At 34.9% G+C, this 20,286-nt stretch overlaps 2 protein-coding genes across 7 annotated transcripts; one reads left to right on the top strand and one right to left on the bottom strand.

Annotated features, from left to right (window-relative positions):
* Window positions 1–1,746: 1,746 nt before the first annotated feature.
* LOC142533789 (GRF-interacting factor 1-like) lies at window positions 1,747–5,349 on the top strand. Its single transcript, XM_075640681.1, has 4 exons — window positions 1,747–2,286; window positions 3,385–3,461; window positions 4,608–4,686; window positions 4,774–5,349. Exons 1-4 carry the CDS (start codon window positions 2,206–2,208, stop codon window positions 5,182–5,184), a joined length of 648 nt encoding a protein of 215 aa, XP_075496796.1. The 5' UTR covers window positions 1,747–2,205; the 3' UTR covers window positions 5,185–5,349.
* A 1,938-nt stretch (window positions 5,350–7,287) lies between these two features.
* On the bottom strand, window positions 7,288–18,614 carry LOC142532629 (homeobox-DDT domain protein RLT3-like). 6 transcript variants are annotated; one of them, XR_012816567.1, is made up of 17 exons: window positions 18,210–18,614; window positions 17,260–17,315; window positions 16,870–17,172; window positions 16,652–16,708; window positions 16,333–16,549; window positions 16,076–16,176; window positions 15,159–15,245; window positions 14,931–15,062; window positions 14,508–14,651; window positions 14,118–14,240; window positions 13,540–13,995; window positions 10,880–11,287; window positions 10,166–10,780; window positions 9,255–9,359; window positions 8,937–9,160; window positions 7,807–7,938; window positions 7,288–7,697 (listed from the first exon to the last, which is right to left on the bottom strand). XR_012816567.1 is itself a non-coding variant. In XM_075638957.1 (16 exons), the coding sequence occupies exons 1-15, from the start codon at window positions 18,469–18,471 to the stop codon at window positions 8,945–8,947; spliced, it is 3,273 nt and encodes a 1,090-aa protein (XP_075495072.1). In that variant the 5' UTR covers window positions 18,472–18,614; the 3' UTR covers window positions 7,289–7,697; window positions 8,937–8,944. The 6 variants fall into 6 exon arrangements, 3 of the variants coding, with proteins under 3 accessions (XP_075495072.1, XP_075495070.1, XP_075495073.1); XR_012816568.1 differs by having other exon boundaries at window positions 7,836–7,938; XR_012816569.1 differs by lacking the exon at window positions 7,807–7,938 and having other exon boundaries at window positions 7,289–7,469; window positions 7,526–7,697.
* Window positions 18,615–20,286: the final 1,672 nt, after the last annotated feature.

Raw genomic sequence — 20,286 nt, 5'->3', positions numbered from 1 at the left:
AAGCACCGTAGGAATTGAAGTATCTTCACTAGCTTGACGATCTCTCTTCTTAAAGAAAGAGGATATCAATGTTTTTCCTTTCTTTGCAGCATATTGATATTCCATTTTGAAATAGTTCAATTTATAATCCTCAACAAGAATAAAATAATTATTAACCAAATAAACAAGTAATAGTCACTCAACAACTCAACAACAAACAATCAAGAAACCACAAATCACACACAGAGAAGCTATAAAAAACAAAATAAAAAATGTATAGCCGATTCTTACCTGGATTGTTGCCTTGCCGATGAGCAATTCGATTTCTTCGGGAGTCCGCAATTCTATTCTGTCGCTAAAGGGCTTGGGACTTGGGAGAGAAATTTTGTAGAATTGAGGTGGGGCGGATCAGAGGATAAATTTGGTCTCATCCTTGTAAATGGACGGGACTTGATTGGACTAAGACATTGATGTACGACGGTTTTTGAAACAACCGTCGCTATTAGCGACGGTTTTTCAAAAAACAGTCGCTTTATTAGCGACTGTTTGAATAAACCGTCACTAGTAGCGACGGTGCAATTAAAACCGTCGCCGATCCAGATCGGCGGTGGTTTTACTAAAACCGTCGTAAAACCGTCGCCGATCCAGATCGGCGGTGGTTTTACTAAAACCGTCGCAAATATTAGCGACGGTTTTAGTAAAACCACCGCCGATCTGGATCGGCGACGGTTTTAATTGCACCGTCGCTACTAGTGATGGTTAGCGACGGTTTTTGAAAAACCGTCGCTAAATATTAAAAAAGTGACAGCCCTAGAATACATCCGTCTCTGACTACGTGCATGGCTTTTTATATTTCTTTATATCATATTTTAAATTTATACATAAATAAATTATAATATACAAATGCTTTGGGAAAGCATCAGTCAAGTCTTACGCTCATGTCTCGGCTGCATAATAAGAACTATTTTGTGTGTATTCTTGTTTTACGAAAATTGTTGACCTGTTGTTTTAAAAGTTTATGTATTGCCAGTCTTTATAAAACATTTTAGACATTTATTTTTAACTAATGTAATACACGAGTATGACAATCAATCATCTTTTGGAACGTGATGTCTTTGTTGTGATTTGTACTGGTGTCGAAAATCTAGATATGACTTCTAAACGTTCAATAGATGACTCCAGTAATGCAACATTTTGTTCCACGGGTTCAAAAAATAACCTAGGTAGAACTATGATTTTTGTTGATAATCAACTCTGATATCATTCTATCATGCTTTAGATTTTCATACATGCACGGCTGTATAATACATGAAAATTTATTTAATAATCATTTTTGTTTTATAAAAATAATTATCTTAATTGCTACAAGAGTATATGGTACATTCATCAAACTCTTAAAAGTTAGAAAAAAATTTGTATAAAACGGTCTCACGGGTCGTATTTTGTGAGACATATATCTTATTTGGGTCATCCATGAAAAATTATTACTTTTTATGCTAAGCATTACTTTTTATCGAGAATATCGATAAAATAGATATGTCTCTTAGATAAAGATTCGTGAGAGAGACTAACTCTAATAATTATTTATGTCTAGTACGTACATCACCTCGTCACGTGACCAAGCCACGGCCGCAGACCAAACCCCAAGGTAAAACCTCTCTTTTCTTTCTCATTAATTTATAATAATACCTCTGCGGCTGCGGCTGCGGCTGCGGCTGCATCCCCTGTCCCTTTCTTTTGCAGATTCTTTTTACCCTCACGCACACTCTCTTAGGGTGGGAGAGAGAGGGAAAAGAAAAAGAAAAAGAGCGTTTCTTTTTTCATATTTTGTCATTATTTTTCACGTACTACTACAATGCAATTATCTGCGCAAGTAGCTAAGCAGTACAGTCTCCACACATTTCACACACACCCCGATGATAATATTAATTGATTGCTCTACAGTCTTCCTTTTGTTTACTTGAAACCATGTCACTATTCAACATCAAGTGAAGTTTTGTTTTTGTGAGAAAACGGATAATAAACCCAAAAAACTGGAGGGGTCGTCTCATTTCTTACTTGTTGACGCATTTTTTTCATGGTCAAACTTTGCAGAAGGATTTTATATATAGCCTGTAAAATTTAGTGTGTGTGAAGGGTACTGTTTTTTTATTTATTTATATTTATATTATTTATTTTTTTGGTGTTATTATTTTATCGGTGGGGGTGAGTATAAAAAGAGAGGGTATGCAGCAGCACCTGATGCAGATGCATCCCATGATGGCGGCCTATTACCCCAGCAACGTCACTACTGATCATATTCAACAGGTTTTCTTTTGCGTTCCTTTCTTGCTCCGATCCCTTCCATTTCCTCTGATCTTTCTCTGTGTTTTCTGCTCTTTCTTTTTCACTTTTGGCATTTCTGCAAAAAAGCCCCATTGTTTGGTCTTTATGACTTAACTTTGGTAGCAGATTTTTTTTTTATGAATGATGTCTTTTCTAGGTTCATGGGGTCTGAATTTTCTTGATGAGTCATTACCAGATGGCCAGCTATTATTCTTGTGGGTGTTTTCTGATAGGGATTGGTGTTTGATTGCTTGTACTGTCTTGCTAGCTGGAAAATTGTAATCTTTTTTTGGGTTTGATATTCTTGATTTAAACCATTCCATCCTAAAGTTCTTGGGGGTGTTTTTTTGCACCATTTTCATTCTGGGATTTTTGGTTCCCAACTTCTTTAATAGCAAGAAATGTGTATACTTGTAGGGTTTGGTATTTTACCTTAAAACTTTGCGAGTTTAATAAATCTGGCTGAAAATACGCCATCTTTTAATGCAATTTTTAGGTTTTAATTTGGTCGTTGGGAGAAAGAGTTGCGAGGGATTCTATTTGTTCATCTTTTTGTCTTTTTTCTTTGTTCTTGATATTCCATTAACAAACCCTACACAGTGATTTTATGTACATATTCCATTCTTGTATTTTTAACCATTCGTTCTCCTGTGGGATTTTTCATTTTGCGATTTTGGTGATCTAGGTGAGTTTTCCCCAATTTCTAACCATTGTACTTTTGGGGAATATGACCGTTTCTCGATTATGGTGTATTATTAGTATTGCCAAATTAGTTTACTTATAGCAGTATAAATTTATTCCTCATGTCCTCCTTATGAGGATTTTTTATATAGTTTATGATGTGCTTATTTTCTTGTCTCATGTTCTTATTTATTTCATACGGTATCATTGTCTAATGGCCTATTTTCAAAAAGATTTTGCATTTCAGTTTCTTTGATCCTTTTCTCATATTTTTTTTTACTTTGTTGCTGAAGCCGCTGTTTTTTTTTTTTTTTGCTTTTCTACTTGCATGCAAATTTTAGTTGAGTTTGTCATTTAACTTCGTTTTTCTGAAGAAGCTCATTTTGTAACGTTATGCAGTATCTGGATGAAAACAAATCGCTGATTTTAAAGATAGTAGAGAGCCAAAATTCTGGGAAGTTGAATGAGTGTGCAGAGTAAGTGAAGGAGTACTTGTTCCAATTTTCTTGGTATTTTTGTGTTATTTTGCTTGATTTGTGCATGATTACTAGTATATTTAGTTTCTGTTGACCGACTCTTGGTTCTCTTATTTTTTTATGACCATGGATTCTTGGATCGTTTGGATGTAGTGTTTTAGATCACCATCTTTTTTTTATGGTTCTTTTTAAGAAGATCATAAAGGTGAATCAATATTTTCTTTGCTTGATCTGATTTGAAACAAGATGGTGGTCGTTTTCAAAAACTTTCAAATTTGGCAATTCATTCAGATATTTGTAAACACCTGTTTGTTATAATTTATTTCAGTGGCTCTTGAACTGAATACCCCAATTTTGAGCGATTGTGTAATAAAAGTTATCCACTGGAATAGAGTATGCGCTGTTTGTTTTAAAAAATGAATTTGCATTGATTTTGAACTTCAAGCTGAACAAGAATTTGCCAGTAGTCAGCTAAGATATTGGCATGGTTTTGAAAACAAGTGTCTCCATAGGTAGTCTATAACTTGCTTCTTTTCTTTTTGAAGAAAAAATAATTTCTCAGAAGTTTATGATCTGAGGATGTATCTTTCAGGCTTTCTTTCTCACGGCATTCCTTTAAAGTGCATGGCCCTATTCATGTAAATTTCTTTTGTTAAAAATGTTTTGTGGTCGCCGAGTAACCGCAGCAGGCTGATTTCTTGGTTATTTACGATCGATTTCTCAAGTCCAAATTGTATGATTTGAGCCTTGAGGAGCACTAGTAGACTAACACAATTGAAAGATCGCCTGTGCTTGTGGTGTTCGCTTTTTTTTTCTTTTCAAAATGGTTGAAATCGGTAAATGTTGTGTCATATTGGTGATGTTGAAGCCATTTTAACTTGTGAAGGTTTATTTTAGCGTTCCAACTTCATCGGTGTTCCAACGTTTTAGCTTAGTACCGATCAGTACATGCAATCATCTTACTTTACTTAAGCGCGCGTTGCTTGAGACAACAAATTTATTTCCTTATATTTACCCTTTTTGAACATATCCCAAATTTTTGCTTGATTTCCAAGTTCTCTTTTGTGGGAGGCCTGAGAGTTGTGACTATTCGAAAAGATTTAAAAATGATGATTTGCTTGATTCCATGTTTTTAATATCTTGTAGGAACCAAGCTCGTCTGCAGCGGAACTTGATGTATCTTGCCGCCATCGCGGATTCACAGCCACCGGCCATTCACTCTCAGGTGCATTACTCGGTTTCCTGTACCTTCTCAAGTCAATCGTTCTTCGCAAATTGCATTAATTAGTTGCATTATTACTTGGTGTTGCAGTATTCTGGTGGTGGGATCGTGCAGCCTGGTGCACATTACATGCAGCACCAGCAAGCTCAACAAATGACGCCACAATCTCTTATGGCTGCTCGCTCCTCGCTACTTTATGGGCAACAGCAGTATTCCTCCCTTCAACAGCAAGCCTTGCACAGCCAACTTGGGATGAGCTCTGCCGGAAGCAGTGGACTTATGCTCCAAGGTGAGCCCCATACCACAAGCGGCATTGGCAGCCTTGGTGTAGGTTTTCCGGATTTCAGCCGTAGCAGTGGTAATGATCATAACCTGCTAGCCACTGGACGTGCGCTTTCTGTTGGAAGCAGGCAAGAAATGGGGAGCCATTTTTCGGCAGAAGGACGTGGAGGAGATGGAGGTGAAACCCTCTACTTGAAAGGTTCTGATGATGGAAATTAAGGTAAGAAATGTCGAACCTCGACATCGACAAATGAACTTTAGGATGTTGTGCTATATTGGGTCCGGTAAGAAACTTGTGTCGAAACTGGGAATGGTGTTGTTATGGACGTGTAATCTTCTATAGTACAACACTATTTTGGTGTCAAAACCTTTAGATTCTCTCGAGTACTTTTTGGTGATGTAATGCCGTGTAAATTTATAGTTCTAAGTATCGCGTGGGCGATGTTATGCTCCCGGTCGATTTTGAAGGTTCGTAGCCGTAGGCATCCGCTTCCGCCTTCGTTTTTCCAGTTTATGGATATACAAAAATAGCATCCCTAGCCCACATCATTTATCTTTCTTGCATACTCGTATTTTTCCTTTAAACTCTTTTTCTAACTTGTAAATTAGTATATACATCTATCTCATATGGTTTCAAAGTTAAGGTTTCAATTCATTATCCGCTAGAAAAAAAAACATTTCGTTTGTAATTATGATAATCATGAAATTAATATTTAAAATTTTGACATCTTATTTTTAAAATATATTTCCATGATATTCCATAGTAGTTAAAATGGGATATTATATTGAAAGCCACAATTTTTAGTGTCAATTAATGTCTAGTCCAAATGTATATATATTTTTTAAAATATAAAATAAATATATAATGTTTATAATACTAAATATTCCAATATATTTTTTATGACAATCATGACATTATTAATTATACATATTCCAATTCATTTACCAGAATTACATTTGACATTATTTGATCTAAAAATCTTGGAAATATAACCCAAACCGCTCTTTATTTTTCATAAGGAAAAACACATTTATTATTATTATTATTATTTTTTTTTTTTTGAGTTGAGAGAAAATCCAAGTTTTTCAAGAGAATTTATGGACGGGGTAGTCTGCGTATGGGCCTAACTCATTTTTTATCGGCCAATATTAGAATTGGGCCTTCTGTTAAATTGTTCAAGCCCAAAACAAAGGAATGTAAAATTAATTTAATTTATGTAACAATTTAACAACACAACGTTGTAATTTTTTTTTTTAAAAAAAAACTAAAATAAGAGTTTTTAAAAATAAAATAAAAACTAATGCCCCGTGTCATTCACGCAAACATTCCAAAGTGAATTGAATAGAGGGGAGCCTTAGTAATTAATAACATTGTTTTTATTTTGTTTTAAAATTAATATTGAGTTCTAGTCTTTGATTTATTTTATTGATGTCGTATTTTAAACACGTGTCATTTATACCTTTTGAAAAAATAATTTTTCATTTTCAATACTGTCTTACAAAATATCTACTTTTTCTTTAAAATCTTTTGAACTGAATTTACAATGTTTTGTTTACTTGACAAACATGTAGCTGATGTTTCTTCAGACATATCTTATGATTTATGCGGACTGTAATTTAGATGCAACTTTAGCATACATTTAGAAGTATAAAAGTCATGTACATTTAACATCTTAGCGGAGGGATGCTACTAGAGATGTCCGAGTTGCAAAGTGATGGGATGAAATGATCAGCTATTAATTTGTGTTCCTTGATTTTATGTTTTATATATCAATGCGTCATATGCGTAGAAAAATTATCAGTGAACGAATCACGCATAAGTTCATGTTGGACTTCGTGTATAATTAAAACATAATTGTGATAAAAATCTATTGCTCTTTTTTTCTGGGGTTGACACATAGATGTGTAAATTTTATGTTTGAACTATTTAGAAATTCATTTCCTAAACTAAAAAATATTCTACTTCATTTTCTGCAACTGACGTCGAGTCCTTAAAATAAACAGATCTCACTTGTTTTCCTCACTTTGTACTTTTGTTTGTTATTTTTCCTAGTAAAGTTTCATTTTTGTTCTCTCACAATGACTTCATAATTTTTTCCTAAACAGTATTATTCTACATGTTGATTTTCCTATACCAACATCACGCTCATACTTCCTATGATCATGAATCACCATTATTATTTTTCAAACCCCGAGTAAGACTCATGACCTCAACATGACCCACACAGCATTATCATCATGAATTTTTCAAAAAATATTCAAACAATTTCACTATTTTCATCGAAACTAGTAAGAAAATTACATGTCTTAAGATTATAATTTTATGAAATTTAAAAAACGGGTAAAGCTCAACTTAAAAATAAATTACAGTTGAAGCAAAAGTTTCATTATTAAGTAAAATAACATCCTTGGGAGTCTTGCAAATTTTATACAAGTTTATATTTTCAAAACAGTAGGGCTCTATTTCAATTTTTTTCCCTACTCACATACCTACGCTCTCGGACCTAAGCATCATCGTCGATCGAAATTAAGTTGGAGCAAGACAACTGAAATTTCGGACCTAAGCATCATCGTCGATCGAAACTCCTCGATCATGGCAATGATGAATTTGGAAATATGACACTCACAGATAAGCCGAAACGTCAGTCATAAAGGCGATTCACTTCCATATTCGAGTGTCCTCCTCATGGCCAGCAAGGAAAGTCCACTAATTAATAAGGTACCTCCGTGCACTGCATGTACACAAGACAATGTGAATATAACACGTACACAAGACAATGTGAATATAACACGTACACAAGACAATGTAAACAAAGAATTTGAATTATTTATATCCATTACTGATGCACGAACACAAGAAACCACATAACGTTGATGGTGGTGCTTGAAGCAGCAAATAAGAGTGGTCCGACAGGATCTCAGAGAAAATGAAAAGTAGCCATTTGAACCACGTAGTTCCAGAAACAGAATCACCTTTTAAAATGTTATAAGAGATCACTCTTTTGTTCTCTATGCAACAATCAAAAGCAATTATTATGAACTGTCAATCACTGTAATCAAACCAAATCACGGAAAACAATAGTTTAACACCAACTCACAAAACTCAAAAGTCTCCCAAAATTCAAAAAGAATCTCGAGATAAGAAAATGAAAACAACTAAAAGAGTTGTACAACTGCTGCATTTTCTACTCAATACCCTACTTAAATATTGAACACCACAAAATATACATCTAAACATTTCAAATGAATCCCAACAAAAGTCTAAATCCATCTTGAGATTTGAATGTTTCTATGTAGTTGAGCACAAAATGAAAAGAGCAACCATTGGTGTTGTAGACTATTATATTTACAATAATAAAAACTACAAGTAAATGGAGTGTATTTTCCTACCATGGCATTTAAATGTTCTCACATCTTTGTAACAATTATCGCAACAAATAACTTGCTTATATAATGACAAACTAAAGGAAGAAATGCCAGGAAGAAAAATTATAAAGAACTAAAATTAATCGGTCCAAGTAGATTTGGGATATTCGAGAGCAAGAGATAGTCTATTATGACTACTTCACAGCAGAAGGATCGTCCTAGATCAATTCATTACAGGACAATCATTGAAATTAATTGGAGCGTGTGAAAGGTCATTTCCCAAAGAAAGAATGACCAAACTAGGGAACAAATTGAATGAACGTTTAGTTGTATAAATTAGAAATAAAACTTTGGTTAACAAAATCAGGACGTAAAAAGATAATCTCTAATAGCATTGGTCGGTAACCAACAACTCAAATAAACTAGAATGTCCTCCCACGTCATTCAACCACCCATGCTCCAAATGAGGGGGCGTATTCACATGGAAAAGGTAGAGAATAATCGACAACAGAGTTTAGGGCCACACTAGAACCCTAGAATTATTGAGATACAATGCAAAAAAGAAGTATCACTGAAGCAACACTCAGAATGGTTAAAATGCGTACCTTCAAGTCTACCTGCAGCTTTTAGATTTATTTTGGTATTTACAGCTCTCCATATGAGAGGCAACTAACAAATCCAATTTCACTATCCATAATGCAACTGCTGAACATGTATGTGGCATGGTTGAAAAGTCCGAAAATATGTCTTGGATGCAATATGAACCAGAAGTATTACAATTTTGATAAAACCAATCTTCTTTGATAGCAGTAACAAAATCAGCCAGAACCTGAAGCATTGTAAAGCAGAAGAATTTGATTATTATAGTATTCTGAAAGTAAATATCTATTAGACAAGAAAGTATCGGATGCATTATTAACCACCTGTAAAAATTCGGCTAAATTTGAGGCTCGTCGCAACCTATTGACCCAAAGATTGTGAGCAGATCTCTTCCAAGAGCCAAACAAGGCATCTTCAGGTACAACTGACTGCAAAGTTATTTACTTGCTTTAACTATGTATAAAATTTTGTGCAGCCATTTGCATTGCTCATCCCATATTAACACAAACTCAAACTGCAAGAAACTAATAAATGCTTCCAACTAAACATATTACCAAAAAAGGACACCTTGCTCCAAAAGTAAGATAAACTGCTTAACCTGCTACAAGGATCAGTATAATCTAAGCAGTCTATGGTCAGGTTTCAATTTCTTCCCTGAACAAGGGATGCCATCATTAACCATGAGAAGCTCTGTGTGCTACAAAAGGAAGTCCCTTGTTAAGGGAAATTATTTAGTTTAACCTACACAACCTTCCATTAAATACTCGTGCCCACAAGTAATGGAAGAAGTTATGAACTACTAGCAACAGACTTTGTTTTAAACAAGTTAACAGGCAGAGCAAGACAAAAATTGATAAATAGGTACATCCGTACATCTAAATTTTTACAATGGATCTTCATATAAAACAGTCAGGTCGATTACAGTTGCATTTTTAGAAAACATCTTGGGTATACACTCGGGTCATTGAACAGTGTGCAAGCCCAAATTGGCTTCCACCACCTTGAACACATATATATGTACAAAAGGATGAATCTACAGAACCTGCTCATAAAACTACGGTTTTCAAATCTCAAATATACATGACGAATTTCAATTTCAAGTAATCCACAAACTGCTTAGGTGTGTCCAACAAGAAGGCTCATGCCAATAGAAGTAAGTATGATATCAATGATTGTCTTTTATTCATAAGCATCCTTAATATAAAATAAAAGGGTGAGCTTTACGAATGCATACCTCAATTGCATAGATTGCAGCTTTGAGCGACTGCAATCGGGAAGATAGAACCCTTGGTCGTCGGCATTTACTAGCATCACTATTGACTTGACACACGGCGTAATGAATCGCATATCTCTCTTCTAGATCAAAATCAAGCTCAAATGTGGTATGGCAAATTCTACAATGCTTTTCGTCTCGCCAGTATAAGTCATGGCATTGATCACATCTTCTGAGTGAATCAAGATATGCCTTCTTCATATTTCTAACGGTTTTGAGTTTATAGTAAAACGACTTCCACAGATATACATCAAAAGCTAATGAATGACCTGATATCTCAGTCTGTCCCCCTTTCACACCATCTTCAACTAGTGTTGTGCCAGTAGAAGAAGGAAGATTATTTGATATTTCATTCAAGTTTAAATGGTTGTCTAGGTCAGACACCGGTGAGGAGCTAGATTCCCTGGAAGTGTTAATTTCAGATTGATCAAACGGGGCAAGTTTCCCGTTTTCAACATCATTGTGCGTACTAGACATTGCTTGGAAAAGAAATGCTTCGCGTTTCTCCAAAGATGCCAATAGCTGGGCCTCCCTGGCACCTCTACGGTTCAAAGTCAACATCAAAGTGCACAAAGCCTGAAATCAGATGACAAATAAGCAGAGAAGTAAATCAAACCCAGTCGTGAAAAATATTTTTTTTTAATTTATTTAAGGACAAAAGGCAACAAACTTCACCTCTCGCATATCGATCACCTCCCAGTGGCCATCTTCAGAAGATTCAAAGTAAATCCTCCTGTGTCCAGGATCTGATTCATCACAAGGCCCCAAGAACAGCCAGTATCTATTGTACCTACGATCAGAACCGAGAAAGATAGACTGCATAGGATGTATATAGCCATCAACTTCGAATTCCTCCGCTGTCATTTTCATGTTTTCATACTTTTCCTCATCACTAATCTTCGACATAGTAACCAAAGAATCAGTAGGTTGCCCTGATGTACCAGTACCAAGGTCACCGAGGGTTTGCCCACTTCTTCCTGATTGTGGCAAACTACACTGCTTCGTGGTTGATCTCTTTATTTTTGCTCCAGAACTGTAACCATTGATATTTTGATAACATTCTGCAATTGATGTCAAGGGATCCTGCATGAAAGATGTAACAAACAATGAAAGGGTGATATTGACGAAAACCAGAACTTCGATTTTTTTAATCTTAAGCAGCATATTTCCTCGCTAAACAAGAGAGACCAAAACTATCAGGTGATGAAACCATTGAACAGCTCAACAATATTCCACAGTTTCGATAAATTTAACATCCAAAAGATATCATAACATCACATTTATCTCAATTAAAATACAAAAATGGACCAAAAACATTCAGCTTTTGCTCGAAGAAAGTGCACGTTGAAAATGACACATGCTGCAAAGTTTCACGACCACTCCCCTTTCACAGAAACATTGAGCAACATACAGTCCATATGCTCCAGAAAGGAGGAATTATTCCTGCAAAGTTTCTCAAGACTCTAAATCTAGAAAAAAGACAGCTTCTGGTTCAGTAACACCTCAAGATTTGAATCTACCAATCATTTATTTAATGTAGTGAACCAAGAAATAAGATGCTAAAATTTTCGATAGACCATACAATTAATTTTTGTAAACAGGGCTCGTGTCTTTTTACATTGTTTTACCAAAGTATTTAGTTGATTCATTAACATCACTCAATCCTCGGTCATCATACAAGTGAGGGACATTAGGTCAAACGAAGAAACTTTGCGGTTTTAGCTGAAATTTCAAAATCACAACCTCCATTTACTTTCAATCTCTATTTTCCTCGCTCCTCGGTACATTACAAAAGTAACAACAATAATGGTGAACTCCTATAGATGCACTTAAACCAAAGAATTTCAAATTTCAATGTTGTTAACACAGTTCAATTATAGAATCGATCATTTGATGGTATACCATAAGTTATAGCTTATGATAATAGTATAACTTTAATATTCTAAAAGGTAGAACAGACCAAGTGTCATGGCTAGGTAGCTACACGGGTCAACACAGTATAACTTAAATATATTGTTGCTAACACATTACAATTATAGAATCAGTGGTTTTGTGTCATACATTAAGTTATAGTTTACGGTGATAGTACAACTTAAATATTTTCATAATTCTAAAATTCGCTAGGCGCTAGTCTGGCGCTTAGACCGCCTAGGCGAGGACTAGGCGCCGCTAGACGGATTCCACGGTATCAAGAGACTTGTAATGGTTCTTAGACTAAATTTCAGCACAAACTTTGTTAAAATCCAATTGACACCTGGTTCATTCCTCTTGCTTTTTCTGCTTAAGGCGGATCAGAATAATAGGCAATGTAAAAGAAATCCAAATAAAGAAAAAATTGTCTTTAGGGTCTGATACGATTTTCATATGTGTGCAGAAGTAAACAAAGAAAGAAGATGAGAGTAGCATGTTAGGGCAAGAGCAAACCAACAAATCGTGGTTTTAATTGGGCTTTCAATCTCAAAAAATTAAAAGCAGGAGCCTATAATTCTTTCTTATATCATGTTCTAGTTTAAGTCAGGCTTTCAAAAATTAAAAGCCCAAAAAAAGTTTCCCAAAAAAACTTTAAATGCCTGGGCCCGCCTAAGAGCGCCTAGGGCCTAGGCGTGCCGTATAAGCTGGCTGCCTAGAACCATTTCGTTGCAGACAACCAGCGCCTAGCCCGAGTTTTAGAACACTGAATATTTTAAAAGGTTGAATGGACCAAGTGTCATGGCTAGGTAGCTACACGGGTCAATAAGAATATATGATTTTGGTTTCGATACCGGTGGTTGATTACATCTGTCGTTGTACCAAAAGCAAGAGGTAATGATAGTCGTACCATTCAAATCATTTAAATGAGACCAAGCATCGTGGTTCAATTGTTGCCTCGCATAGGAAGCCACACTAAACACGGATGATTTTTATCATCTTAAGATATAATCGAAGGATATTTCTCATCAGTTGCTCTAATAGCTTTCTCCCCAGTTTGGTTATCTTCTACACTTGTCGACATGATTTATATAATCGTTTAAAAATCCACAGAAAAGGGAAAAAATGCATTTATTTTGCAAGCTTCTTCTATAAAACCTTTTTCCCTCTGATCGTGTTGCGACATTTGGTAACATGTTTGATCTCGTGAATGCTTCCATCATTTAAGCACAGACAAAGATATACAAAAACAAGCTAATTTTGATTATCAATCAATAAGACAATGATTTTCTATCCATTGCATCGTAAAAGTCAGGCCATGATATGATTAGAGCGACCAAGGATTTTGTACAAATAATCATATAATAACACATTTGAATGGATACTCATTTATTGACAAAGATGTGCAGAACAATCCGAGGGAGTACCTCCATTCTGACAGTGGATCCACCACTAAGTAGATCAATCAATGCGGATAAGGCACTAAGCTTCTCATCAATGTTTAAATCTGAATATTCACCCTCCATGAGTCCTAACAACCACACTTCTCCTGGATAGCTCTCATCGATTTCATTGTACATTGTCAACATTTCAGATTGATTTTTATAAACATTTTGGCCAAGTTCAAATGGACTGGAATCCCTAGACTCATGCTCAGAATCAGTCTCATTGTCTTGTACAATACTGACTTCAGAAGTATCATCTACGCTACCGAAGTCTTCAGAACCAGATGGCCAGTCTTCACATTCTTTCGCAGCAGCATTGATCCGCAAGCGATATCCAGACGAGGAAATCTTTTCAAACAATGTCATGTCACCGGACAGAGCTAACATGATTATATTTTCCAAATCGTTTAATGTATCCGCAAGACTCAACTCAACAATCTGCAAAGAAAAACAAATAGTCCCACCAAGAGCCAAAATACCTAATTATGCTGATATTTTCGCTCTATCCAAACGGAAAATGAATGTTTTCTTATAATAATCATGATTATATACAAACTTACAGATGAAGATTGTGCCAACTCTAAGACTTTCATCCCACTGTTTCCTTGTTTCAACAAAATATTGAATAGTTCTCCCTTCAATGTACCAGGACGTAAGGCGTACTTTTCCATTAGATCAACTTCCTACAGAGCAAAACCATGTAAGATTAAGATAAAGCAAAATGCATTCAGGCAGACAAAGGTTCATAAGATATATGATCTATTACAAAACAGTCTGCTAAAGTAAATGTTGACAAGTTATGATGCTACATGTCCAAAATCCAAGAGTCAAAAAGGTATGTATAATTATTCATATATACATACATACATACACATATATATATAAGAGAGACTAATGTGGCAATCGATTATCATAAGTTAGGTGTGACCACGCCAAAATATAAGTAAAACCTTGTTGTTGCTAGCTTCCTTAGTTTCCATGCTGAGCTTCGGACCAAAACCAGCAGCAACCAATACCTGACGAAGTATTTCTGTCCATGTAAGGAGGTTTAACGAACTCTGCCACAATTCTATAACAGATATGTGATGTTCGAGCTGACAAAAAGTGAAGGACATAAGTTAAAACAGCGACACTACAATAAAGTCACATTAATTAACTAGTTTTGACAGTGATAATCACCCAATCTTTAATTCACACAACATTGCTCAAATTATGCTTTTAGTTGTTAATCCAATATAGTAGAATCCTTCAACCACTTCTTCAAGTAGGATGCACAAGTATAACAAGCAAATTATTCGAAATCAAATTTTGTACGACTGAATACGCACAGACATCACTAGCTGTTTGCTATGCTTCAACATAGCGCAACTCACCGAGTGGAGTAACCGTAAAAACTTGCAATTTTTGCTGGCATGAGAAAGAAATCCTCTACCAAGCTCCTTATCAACATCTTTCAAAAGTAGCTTCAGAAGGGCCAAATGTACTTGTCCAAGTAACAAGGAATCCTGAAAACCAAAAGGAGAGTACATGGAAAACCAGAAATATTAAAATGAAAGACGTTAAATACTAATAAATAGAACATTACAGTGACATCAAATTACCTTATCATGAAAGGCATGTGCAAACTCTTCTAATGTGAATGAATACATGCTGATTGTGCAAGCATACGTACAAAGAAACTGGAAAACCTTCAAATAAATCAGAAAAAATTAGTAAGGACTGGTGTGCAAAGTCCTAATTGTGGAAATGTCAAACAAATGATTTTTACGTCAATGTAATAAAGATTAGATAAAGCAGGAAGGTGATCACTAAAAGAAAAAACAATTGGTAGACATACATTGTTTAAATTTAAATTATCAGCATCCGATATTATACATAATTCATATATAATATGCTGATAGTAACTAGGCATGTGGTTTAAAAAGATGCTATAACCCTCAGCAAATTATTTTACATCTATCCGAAGATTTTTATTTTCTATAACACAAACTCAAGTTTCTATTAGCAATCACAGCGCTATGTCTAACTTTCTTCAAGACTTCGCAGCTCAGCAAATCAAAGAGAAAATTCTCTTACTATTGAAGATTCAGCAAGACAGCAACAAGAAAAAAGAGAAAAGCACGGCAATTTCCTGTTTGTTAAATTTCTAGTGACTACTTCCCTTTGAAGAGAAAATAAGCTCCCTCCCAAGCTAGAACTAGAAGCACAGCTCTATAACCCTCAAATTACCCATCACCACAATAATAGGTAATTCAAAAATGAGAATGTAGTAAGGTGCAATACCTACTGCCCTGCTGATAATATAATATGTAAAATATATTTACACAGGAAACGTGTCAAGGTGGGTCATAATTTCCAAGGCTAGGAAATGTCTTAAGAAAAGAGATATTTTATTAATGTCTTATCGAAAAAAGATAATTTATTTAACATAGTACATACATAAAAATTGAGTGAAGCTTAACAATTTGCATCCACAGTCAACTGCAACATGTAATCATATAGTATAAACTGCTCATACCTTAAAAAGTTTACTCGTAAGCTCTTGTGATGATGCCCATGGTTGCATAAATAAGGGCGGCTTCATTGTCACAGAACTTGGAGGAAACCTGACAAGCAAATCTATAAAAGTACAAACTTATTATAAGGATGAACAGAGGGGCACATAAAACTCAGTCTAACCAGCAATGTGTTTATAGCAAGGCAATGGTTTATTCACTTTATTCTAAGTGAAACGTTGACAACTATTATAAAATGTAAAAAGTGTAGTAGAATAACCTTTGCAAAGTGAACAACCATGTGATCCATTGGTTGGAAAGTGTGCAGAACAGGATAAAGGATTTGGTCCTGCCTGCAATTCTTGAAGCTCGAGTTCTTCATCATCAAGTAGCACTGCAAAATGTTCGGAATTTTCTAGACATTTCATATCTTCAAGAGCAAGCTCACATTTTTCTTTATGAGGTTGTTTCTGCTTTTGGACTTTCTGGCATTCCATCTGCCGTTATAGAATGGTAAGTCTGGAACTATAGATCACTGACCAGCCAAAAATAGATGAACTTCCTAGTAAGATAAATACAAAAGTTGGAGCATGTTTTACCTTTCTACTTCTCAAGGAAGTCTTCCTGCTGGTCTGTTCTTTGTTTGCTAATTTTCTCTACACACAGAATAACTGACTTTTATTGTGTTTTCGAGTGAAATAAAATTCAAATATTTAGATAAACACATATTTAACCAACTATCTTCACAGCACAAGAAAAGATTCAAAATCATCAGTCATCACAAGCCAACAGTAAATAGGTAGAATAGTGAGCAAACCACAATTGCCTGTTGTCGCTGCAATCTTTTTTTCTTTTTTTGAATGGTGCTCTCACTGAAATCGACACCATATGAAAAATCTGTAGCATCGGGATTTGTCACTCGCCAAACGGTCATTAAACTTTTCCCATTGCCATGTTTCTTCCCAGGAGCATTGCTTTCAGACATGTAACCTTTGCCCATCCCATGTTTCTTAGTTGGAGCACCCTTCGCAGTAATCGGACCCTTTCCAGCACCATGCCTATTCCCGAGTGAACTGTTCTCACAACAAACTTGGTAATCTAACATGGCATGCATTGAAACCTAACAAAATAAAAAAATTGTTGAATAAATATAGGTCAAAGAATATTTGGTCAATCATTTCCCAGAATTCCCTTAAAAAATGCATACCTTTCTTTTTCTATGGGTTGAACGCCCATTCTCTTCATGATGAGGTCTTCGGCAATCTGGCCATTAGAGAATATAATCAAGATAATGATTTTGACACATTTCATGTATGACAATTGAAGAGGACAAGGCAGTATAGTGGCACGAATATGGAGAAGAGTTGAGGACATTTTGAGAGATTAAACTAATCAGAAAAAGATGTCATTCTGCTTCATGTTTAGGACCAAGCTCTCCGAGGAACTCAAATACCGATACGCAGCTCCATCCTCCATGAGAATGCCAGCTCATTTTTCCTTCCGGATGATATTCTCAATCAAGCTCCACTATCTACAATCTCATTTTTGTGGCTAGCTCATGTGAATAACTAATTCTATAAATTAGAATAGAATGGTTTCTCACGGACAAAACTAGTTAGGTTCACTTCAAAAATAAAACGTAGCTGGTGACAATCTATACGGTTCAAACCCCTAATGGATAGATTAAAGACGGTATGTCAAAAGTTAAAAAAGAAGTCAAAATTTGGCTCATCCAAAGCCACTCATATACCTTACCATTGGCAACCTCTTTAGGAGTCGAGAATCTACACAAGAGGAAAAGGTATAAAACATTCAAAACCATCAATTCTTCACTTTATCAACCAAGCGTCAGCATTAAATCATAAAAAGAATAAAAGATACATATTTTTATAAAACAATATTTACATAACACGAAGTCAAGTCAGCAGAAAATAACAATGCGTTCTACCACCGATCGATAAGCTAGTAAGATATTTCCTCGAGACCTTTTTCACCTCAAAGTAATGCGACGATAGGAATTCATAATTCAGTAAGTGCACTTATCATTTCACGCTACAAACTGCATCAGAAATAAAACTTTTAACCACCCCCAAAACTCAGATTCACACTCGTCACACGAACTAAAAGAAAGCACACAGTTGCTCGTGAATCTCTTACCGCGGAGAAAAGCATTCGATGGAAGGGAATCAAACTGACCACCCAGCGTCGGGCCATCCTTCCTGAAAATTTTCATCAAAATATGCTCCGGACTGTACAAAATCTCCTGAAGTCGCTTCCTATAATCATTTTCGGTCATAAAAACCCGCTGCCAATCATGCTTCCTGCCTTTCCTCTTCTTATAATCATTTCCATCACAAGTCAAACCATTTCCACATTCCGCGGAATCCTTCCGGCTACTGATTAGCCTTTTATTAATCATAATTCATTATTGAAATTCCAGATCCTCGGCTCAATCAACCATCGGAGAAATGGGTTACGAAGATAAGAAAAAGCTCAGTGTAAGAGTGAGGAATGGAGAACAGGGTTTTAAGGAGTAGGGTTTTGGGTTTCTTGCTGTGTTGATGATATTTCCATTTTTCTTTTCACCTTTTTTATTGCACAGTGTCAAAAATATCTCCCGGTTCTATTCGACCGGTTTACGCACGAATCATTTTTATTTTTACTGCTTTCCGAATACTTTGGGGGGAGCAATTTTTTTTAAGCAAAACTTGTGTATACGATGGATCGTGTTTTGTGAGACGGATCTCTTATTTGGATCATCCATAAAAAAGTATTACTTTTTATGCTAAGAGTATTATTTTTTATTATAATATCGGTATGGTTGACCCGTCACACAGATAAAGATTCGTTAGACCGTCTTACAAGATACTTACTCTTTTTCATGGTTTTGAAAAATAAAAAAATGTTAATTCGAGTTTGTTCGGAGAAACAATAACGGACTAAAAATAAATTTTTCAAAGTAAAAAGTGTTTTTTTCAAAAAAAATTTTGTTTGGTTATAAAAACTATTTTTTTTATTTTTTCAAAGTAAAAAGTGTTTTTTTCAAAAAAAATTATTGTTTGGTTAAAAAAATTATTTTTTTAAAAAAAAAATATTACTTTTTTTTAAGCTATAATTTATGACTTCTATTTCTACTTCTACTTAAAAATAACAAAAAAATTAATTTTAACATTTATTCGAATGTCACAACCGATATGATTAAAAAATCTAACATATTTATTTAAAATCTAATATAAAACATATATCATTTCTTCTAGAACCAAGTAAAAATACGATAGTTATATTGGAAGGCGTAGAAACAGCTAAAAAAATTTGAAAAGCAAAAGATTGGTCAAAAATTGAAATTTGTGAAATAGAATCGAACAAGTGCGTACTTGAAATTGGGGGAAATCGGGGAAAAAAAAAACATTGAAATTTGACGTACTTATATTATATATAAACAGATCTAAATCAATCAGACTGAATTAAGTTACTGGTTGATTAACTCATTGCCTTGAATTTCTTGAGCTATTATCATGTACTTCGCCACTTATTTATGTAAAATTTATTCAATACATAGCATGGAATATGTTGTGGATCTTATTATTTTCTCCGCTTGTTGTTTTTACGAATTAAAATTTTAAATAGGAAAAACCATCCAAAATTGTTTAATGGAAAATGAGATGTTAAACTCAATCTCGGATTGGGTCGGTGTTGGCCCAGATTGGGGGGTTCAAAGATGAGTCGACCTGGCCCGATTTGAGCTCTATGGAACTAATGGGTTTTTCAAGCTTCAGCTAAAAAAATTCTTGCTCATAAGCTCGGGACTCAAAAGTAAAAGTTTAGATTTTTTTATTTGGATAATATAAAACAAAATTAGATTTTTTAGTATTATAAATAATAGTATTGATATTAATTTTGTCACAGAGCTTCTGAACTTGTTCACGAGTTCAAGCTCACGAGATAAACTCATGATTAAAGCTCATGTTCATGATCAAATTTTAAAAACATAATCTTAACTCATGAGTCGAGCTATAGCTAGAACTCCTTTATTTTGAGTTACATGGACTTGTGATCACTATTTGATATTCCAATTTGAGCTTGTGCTCGAACTTCGGGAAATAGTGGAACGTTCTTGTGATCATGAGCCGAGCTTTAGCTCGAGCTTCTTTGTTGTGTCGAGAACATTCACGTGATCATGTTTACTTTATTTTGTCCGAGTTTGCAACAGTAGAACATCACATGAATATTAGAA

The sequence above is a fragment of the Primulina tabacum genome, chromosome 18 (assembly GCF_025594145.1).
Source record: "Primulina tabacum isolate GXHZ01 chromosome 18, ASM2559414v2, whole genome shotgun sequence".
Classification (NCBI taxonomy): Eukaryota; Viridiplantae; Streptophyta; class Magnoliopsida; order Lamiales; family Gesneriaceae; genus Primulina; species Primulina tabacum.
The sequence above is the reverse complement of the archived record's forward strand: the minus strand, read 5'-3'. Positions and strand labels throughout refer to the sequence as shown.

Excerpts from the sequence above, each read along its gene's own strand:
- LOC142533789 (XM_075640681.1), top strand. The coding sequence starts at position 2,206 with ATGCAGCAGCACCTGATGCAGATGCATCCCATGATGGCGGCCTATTAC. Across the intron at positions 3,462-4,607 it reads AAGTTGAATGAGTGTGCAGA|GAACCAAGCTCGTCTGCAGC; the intron begins GTAAGTGAAGGA and ends AATATCTTGTAG. Across the intron at positions 4,687-4,773 it reads CACCGGCCATTCACTCTCAG|TATTCTGGTGGTGGGATCGT; the intron begins GTGCATTACTCG and ends TTGGTGTTGCAG.
- LOC142532629 (XM_075638955.1), bottom strand. The coding sequence starts at position 18,471 with ATGATTAATAAAAGGCTAATCAGTAGCCGGAAGGATTCCGCGGAATGT. Across the intron at positions 16,550-16,651 it reads CTTCCTTGAGAAGTAGAAAG|ATGGAATGCCAGAAAGTCCA; the intron begins GTAAAACATGCT and ends CTATAACGGCAG. Across the intron at positions 10,781-10,879 it reads AGGTGATCGATATGCGAGAG|GCTTTGTGCACTTTGATGTT; the intron begins GTGAAGTTTGTT and ends ATCTGATTTCAG.